Source organism: Juglans microcarpa x Juglans regia, chromosome 2S, assembly GCF_004785595.1.
Source record: "Juglans microcarpa x Juglans regia isolate MS1-56 chromosome 2S, Jm3101_v1.0, whole genome shotgun sequence".
In the NCBI taxonomy this organism is placed as follows: domain Eukaryota; kingdom Viridiplantae; phylum Streptophyta; class Magnoliopsida; order Fagales; family Juglandaceae; genus Juglans; species Juglans microcarpa x Juglans regia.
The window spans coordinates 5,160,697-5,168,603 of record NC_054597.1 but is presented as its reverse complement, the minus strand read 5'-3'; the positions used below and the strand labels follow the sequence as shown (position 1 = coordinate 5,168,603).

Sequence of the window (7,907 nt, the reverse complement as noted above, 5' to 3'; positions counted from 1 at the left end):
ATGATATTTAAATAGTAGCCGTTTGCTTTTTGCGAGTACGACATTAGAAACGACGAGATCGGAAGTACTAATCGCCGTTAATTGCTCTGTGAACAAAAATGGCAACATAAATAAGCTGGCAAACGTGTTTTCTTCCTGAATTAGTTGAGATATATAGCTCAGAAACAGCACATAATGCACATGATTCATGGAAAAAGATCGAAAAAGGCCGGAAAAGATCGATCGATCACATGATGATGATTCTATATCATGTTGAAGATTTAATCATGTGCATGATTCGTACGTATCATATTGCGTGCATGGTACTAATTATTACTACGTACTTTTCGTTTGACTTTCACGTACAATAATTAAAGCATATATATTTGAAAAATGCTGTAAATAATTTAAAAGGCAAAAGAAAAAACAAATAAGGAAAATCATGATCATTTCAGTTCTAAATTGTATCATGCATGCATTTATATTTAAGCTGGCAACAGGAAAACTCTACAAATTAGGGCTTTCCTTTCCATGTGAGATTCCAAAGATGGATAGCGTATGAAAATCAAAAGCAACCCCATTTTTCAGGAAATATATATATATAAATTACAATTATTCTCCACCGTACTGGTCTTTAAATATCTCTTGTTGTCTTCATTTATTAATCCTCTTTAATTTTCTTCATACGAATTAATAGTACTACTCTTTTCTCGATCCTCTTTAGTTAACGTACGTGCGCACGCGAATCTGTTCTGGTGATTCGTTTTACTTCGATTATTTCAAGTTTAATTAGCTGGAACCATGGCCCATGTCTCCCGCACGTACATGAGTGTTAACTAGATTGGTTTTTCTTCGATCCTTTCAAGTTTAATTAGTTGGAACCTTTCTCCCACACATGATCACATGAATGTAATTAGGATGGTTTAATAGTCATGTACACATTAACATGTGAAATATTTAATTAAATAGTGTCATAAGATGTAGAGTCAGGATTTAGGACCTTGATCTACTCTGATATATACTATGTAAATGAGAAGAAATCATAAATTTTATTATTTATTTTATATCTTAATTGATAAGATCTTAAATTTTGGAGTTAATTTTCCTCCTTCAATGTTAGCTAGCTAAGCGCATCACTACAACATATAGCAGTTTTTGTGGCGATTTAAATCGTTGCAAAAACATAAAATTGCGCCGCAAATAGATTTTTGCGTCCGAGCACTTTCACTGCTAGATGGTCGATAGTAACCAGTCTCAAAAAAATTTTAACAGCAACACAAAAAAGCTTCACAAAAATCGAGTATATTGCAGCATTCTATATCGTCGTAAATAGTCTCAAATGTCGTCGTAAAAAAAGAACCAACTATGGTTATTTATTGCCGGTAAGAACTTTTCCCGACAATTTTCTCTCGCAGCAAAATGTCACTTATAATATTGATATGTGGTCGCAAATTCTCATTTGCTGCGTTTATGCCACAACAAATGCTCATTTGCGACCACAAATTATGAATAGTCGCCAATGTGGTCCAACCACTTATTTGCATCGATTCTTGTTTCCACAAATAAGTGGTCGTGACAAAAAAATTATTTCTCACAATTATACTATATTACACAAAATAGTGTGTTATAAAATAAATAAAAAATAGTCTTGAAACAAAATACATGTTTTACACTATATTACAATCCATAAAGCATTTACACAATGTGTTTGCTTTATATTCTAAGCAACTTTAGACTTCTCAAAGCTAGCATAAATATGTATACATGGCAAAAAACTAATAACTAACAAAATATATGTTGGAAGATGCCTTAGTGAAAGATGCTAGAGCCACTCCACCTACAATTGGCATGAGGGAAGAAACTACCCAAATAATGGGCCTCTGTTTGCATAGGATGGTCAAAACTCAAAATTACAAATGAATGTATTGGTCAAATACTATCAAAGACTACCTGCACTAGTACATGTATCATAAGAACAGAGACTTTAAGAAGACATGTTTTAGAGAAGTAGAGGAAAAAAAATGTGGCATATAACTTCTATCTTCTACTACAGTCAGATTCGACCTCCTCAAGATAAGTGAAGCATGGTGAGAACTTGATCCCATATTCCCTTGCAATCACCCACCATCTTTCATGTCAATAAAGATGCTACATTCTCCTTCCATGCATTCTTACAATTAAATAAAAAAAAAAAACTAATATTAAATGAGAATGAAATACCACTTTCAGTCTTTCACAACCATGCCATCAAGTTGAGAATGTGATATTCTATATAAAAAAGATTACATTATGAAATCCAATCTTAACAAACTGCTCATTTGAATTCAAAGGCATACATATGTTAAAACATGAAATATATTTCAGTCTACACAAGAAATATATCTAGTAAAAATATCCAATCTACGTTTTTGGCATGCATAAGTGATCTTTATAATATATGTTAGAACAAAAAATGTCTGGTCATGGAAACTTCTCATATAATTAAATTAAATGTAACTTTGTCATTTAGAAATTGAATATATGTAGTTGCTAAAATATACTTTGTATCATTAAGCAAATTCTCTAAATTTGTTGCAACCAACCAAATGAGTTAAGCTGAAAAAATAAAGGACCAACACAACTTCTTTGCATGATAACAACCTATAGGCTACAAGGACACACCAACCCATGTATTCACTCTTCTATCCCATGGATTCAACCAACCACTAGAATTGTACAGCTGAATGTAAATTACCTTCCTAACTAAAGTTTGGTGTATATGCTTCTGTCTACACATAGCACATCAACCTAGTCTAATTGATTATTACAAGACCATGTACCAATGTCAACAAAAATAAGCAACCCAATATATTGATGCTGCAATTGAAAACAATCATTAATCATTTTAATTTGTCTATCACATAATATTAAAATAGATATTTCTTTGGAGCAGTTGTAAGTAGCTTATATGCTGCCAGGTCTCTTCGATGAAGCAGGAACCAGCCAACTCTTGTCCCCTTAACTTCTTCAGCTGTGTGAATTTGAAGACCATTTTTCCACACCTTTGCATCCACTAGATCAATGCTTTTTGCTAAAGCCATTTTATGACTTCCATAGCCGGTGTAGATCTTGTGTAGGTAGTAGTGAAAAAAATTAAGCCTTCTACATAGTTGGTCCATCACCGTCTTGCGATGATTTAACTTTTTCCATTGTAGTATAAAGTCAGCCTAAATTCAGACAATTATAATATGTCAATATATGCATGGCTTAGAATCATTAATAATAAATGAAAACCCATCAACTCTTCTTAACTAGGTGTTTCTCTTGTATTACTTCATGTTTATATGGGTTTCGCCTATTACATTATGATTATTACAACTTTTAACTTATCAAAAGGCAAAGCAAAAAAGCAATTATTGTTAGAAATTTTCATTTATGTATAGAGTATGGATATTTGAAGGAAAGGTTTCTACAAGTGGTGATGTGTATAGTTATGGCAGTTTGTTAATGGAAACTATTACAAGTAAAAGTGGTGGCATATGATATGTTTACAGGAGAAATGAGCTTTTACAAACAAAGATGGTTAAATTGATGAGTACCTATAACATGATAATGAACTCTACAAATAGAAATCTCAATCACAGTCTTGAAAGCAATTAATTTTCGCATTGATCCTATTTCAACAAAACACAACACGATCCAAACACATGAATGCAATTTACAAACACAACATATGCTCATCATAGCACTAACCAAACACAGGAATGCAATTTACAAACACAACACATGCTCATCACAACATGAACGAAACAATGCAAACCCAAAGGACAAAATGTCACTGAATGATAACAGGGGTAGGCAGATTTCATCGAGAGAAAGGGTGACCTAGGATAGAGGAAATTAATTTGCATCTAAAATACCCAATACAAGTATTGCAATAGCAAAATCGATTGAAAAGTGAATCCTTCTACGAGCAGCGACACCAGTTGTTTCTAAGATGAACAAAAACACGCTACGATTAAGCCCTTATAGAGAGAGAGAGAGAGAGAGAGGGAGATCAGTTTATTACCGATGATGGCGAGATGATGAGGCATGGGCGCCTCTGTTTTTTAGAATCACAAAAAGGTAGGGTGAAGCCATTAGAGAGAGAGAGAGAGATATATATATATATATATATATGAGTTTATTACCAGTGATGGCGAGCGGCGAGGGAGGTGAATGGGAAGGGTCGACAACGAGGCGGCGAGAGCATGAGCAAGGGGTTTACGAAATCGGGTTGGGGGGAAGAAATATATGTTATGTTTGTTGTGGCGAAAAAACCGCTGCAACAACATAACTTTCAAGATGTTTTTGCTTCTAGTACAAATCAATGCAACAAACACGAATTTGGTTGTAACATGGTTTTAGCGGTGACATTTATTACAACGACATAAAGTTCAATGCAATAAGTAACATATTGCGGCGCGGATATGGTCGACGTAAAAAAATTGCCCAAATTGCACAATTGCGTCCAAAATTTATTTTGCCAAAAAAAATTTAGTCGCAAAAACCGTGTTATGTTGTAGTACATAATTCATGAAATAAACTACTATTTCATTCATCATAATATTACTCTCATCCAAATACGCTTAACACTGCATATGTACAATTCACTACTAGCATAGCTGCTAAATTCTCCTCGCCATTTGGGGCCCGAATTTTGTTGGCATTGGTTCGCAGTAAATTGGCAAGTTCACGTGGAAACATTCAATTAATCGAGCAGAACATCCCAACCGTGCATATAACATGATCAATCAGAAGCCAATTGAATGGAACCTGTACTTTTTACTCTAGTATGACATGAAAATTAATTGAGAAACACATTTTATTTTTTGTGTGGGAGAGACTGGTAATTAATGAAAGAGAAGGCAGGCATGCAGTCTAACAATTAGTAGGGGTAATGACTGTTAAAGAGGGACAAAGCATTGCTAGTTGGCCTAGCAACATTGAGAATACTACTACTAATCTTGTTCTTCACCGTCGCACTCACTTTTTGTTCTTCCAACCCGTCAGTGCACGTAGATTCATCCGTTATGGCAGCACTGACCCAAGTCTTTATGTTCGATATCTGAAGTTGGCAATCAGAGCCGCAAGCTCCAAGATGACCCATCTCGTTCAAAGATTGTTTGAGCTCGTCGATGCTGTCCTTAACGTTCTCGATGCAATCCTTAATGACCGCCGCTTCACTGCGCGTCAAAGCCATCAGTTTAGACAGATTTGATATCGTCGATGAAGCGTTGCGGGCGGCTTTTGCGGCCACTGAGAGTGCGGTTTTGCAGAGTTTCTGAGGGTGCCCTTTGATCGTGGAAGCATAGGGGGAGAGGGAACTGTAGCATACTCGCGGGTATGTGGTTGAATTGCAGGCTGTTTGGATGTATGTTTTGTAGGAGATGGTGGAAACGGAGTTGGATGCAGACGACGTTGCTGCTAAGGTTGTAGGGATGTTTGAGACCAGGAATAGAAGATTCAAAAGAATTAGGATTGTAAGAGTAGTACTACTGTAGGCTTCCATCTCTCTCGCTAGCTCTCTGATCAGTGCTCTCTTTCTGGTTCTCGTTTTCTTTCTCTGTTTCTGTTTTGCATTGGTATGTCAATGTGTGGATAAGATCCTCATTTATAGGAAATAAAACAATAATACAAATTATTATCTGTATGTATCTCAAAACAATTCAACAATACTAATTAAGGAAAAGGAGAAAATAATATATAATTAATTTAGAGCAATAATTATTTTTTGGCCAAAATTCAGGATATCTTTTATAAGAAGAAATACAACTAAAATTGTATTTTAAGCCAATTAAGATGGCTTCGCGTGAAATTAAAGCTAGAGGACTAGTTTTCTTTTGGCACGACGGAAAAATAGATTCTTCATCTTAATTATCACACGTACAGTACTTAATTAAGACATATGATCAAACGATTAGCTAGGCATAAGGGAATACGCTAGGCCATGTCGCTAGCATGTAAGATTGGGACACGTGTCCATTTTGGGATTGTTTGAAGGTTAAAAAAGTCAACCGAGGTCGGCATATGCATGTACTGATCTGGTTATTTCCAGTACCTGCAATATTGCTCATTCACGTGCACCCTCTCTCTTCTTTTTATTGGCATCGATCGTCTGCTTATTTTCTAGTCCAAGCAATCCCACCCATAAAGAACGACCTGTTGATCTCTTTCGATAGATATCTGTACGTCGTCTCGTCAATCAGCAATACATGAACCTGAACATAAATGTTGGGAAGTGTAGAACGGAACCACCAGCTTGAAAATAAATGGAATTATTGTATAAGACACAACAGGATTAAGCTGATCCACGTATATATATATATATATGAAAATGATAGAATTATTACTCTTTTATTACTCATTTTGTATTTGATCTTTTTTTAACTTTTAATTTTATTTTATGATTAAAGAAGTGATTATTAGTAAAATTATATATATTTTTAATTTTTTTCTAATGATTAAGGATATTAAAAAAATACTAAAAAGAAAATATTAAAAAAATAAATATATTATAAATAGTATATAGATAGTAAAAGAGTAATAATCCTATCACTATCCTATACATATATATATATGGAAAGAGATTAGTATTTCATATACATATATATATATATAGCTGTTTATTTAAAATTTAAGTATGAGACCCCATATTTATCCTTTCATCAAAGCATTGCTAGCCAGCCAAAACCAAATTTCACTACACTATTCTTGATCTTTTTCTTCATGACTGCCGCGCGCACTCACCCGATCCGCGCGCCTTAATTCCTCGAACCCGTCCGTGCACGTATGCTCATCTGTCACGCTGGCTAGCTGCACTGATCACCCATGTCTTCATCATGTCCTCCAGCTGTACTTCCTTATTCGAATTGTTTGGAAAAGTTTAGATAGTAAATTAAGATAGATCATAAGTATTTGAGATAAAAATTAAGATTAATAAAATAAAATATTATTAAAATATTATTTTTATTTTAAAATTTAAAAAAATTGAGTTATTTATTATATTTTGTGAAAAAATTTAAAAAAATTGTAATGATTAAATAAAAAGAAATGAGATTAGTTAGAAAATTTTTTTATCCAAACTTCTCTTTACTGCATTTGAATATTAAATTGAGTTGAGTTGAGATGATAAAATATTATTAAAATATTATTTTTTAATATTATAATTATTTTAAAATTTAAAAAAATTAAATTATTTATTATATTTTATGTTAAAATTTAAAAAAATTATAATAATAAATTAAGATAAAATGAGAGGAATTCAGCATCCAAACGTAAATGTTTCATCATGGCATCCAGAGGTTGCTTGAGCTCGTCGAGGGAGTTTTCCATGTTCTTACGTACGATGCGCTAGTCCTTAATGATTCCAGCTTTAAACGCGTCAATCCGACCTTCTGTCTCGACATGAGCTTTTTCACTGTGGAGGATGCGTTCCATGCGCGGGGCTTTTAGGGTGTGTTGATGAGATACTCTCATTATTATTTTTTATTTATTTTTTTAATATTTATTATTTTTTACATACTTTTTATTACTATTTAAGATTTTATTATTATATTTTTATTATATTTTTATTATTATTTATAAACATTCTCAACACTTCTTAAATATTCTCATTATCTAAATCAAATTTAAAGGTTATGGAAAGGGCGGTTTTACAAAGATTGTTGGGATTTTAATTCATTGATTTTGGAGGTTAGCACTAATAATGACTTATTCATCTTTATCTTTATCTTTATATATGTATAATATATCTTTAAATTTATCTATATTAGCTCATACATCTCTAGATTTTTACATGGTTATGAAGAAGCGCTATTTATTCTTCAAACATTATTTTTAATGTTTTTCCTCTCTCCTATCCATTAAAATCAACTTTGTAGAATTTATATTGAGATGATTTTGATATA

At 33.2% G+C, this 7,907-nt stretch overlaps 1 protein-coding gene across 1 annotated transcript; it reads right to left on the bottom strand.

Annotated features, from left to right (window-relative positions):
- Positions 1-4,530: 4,530 nt before the first annotated feature.
- LOC121252317 (pectinesterase inhibitor 4-like) lies at positions 4,531-5,597 on the bottom strand. Its single transcript, XM_041151918.1, has one exon. It carries the CDS (start codon positions 5,507-5,509, stop codon positions 4,886-4,888), a length of 624 nt encoding a protein of 207 aa, XP_041007852.1. The 5' UTR covers positions 5,510-5,597; the 3' UTR covers positions 4,531-4,885.
- Between the last annotated feature and the right edge of the window lie 2,310 nt (positions 5,598-7,907).

Coding starts and splice junctions, on each gene's coding strand:
- LOC121252317 (XM_041151918.1), bottom strand. CDS start 5,509: ATGGAAGCCTACAGTAGTACTACTCTTACAATCCTAATTCTTTTGAAT.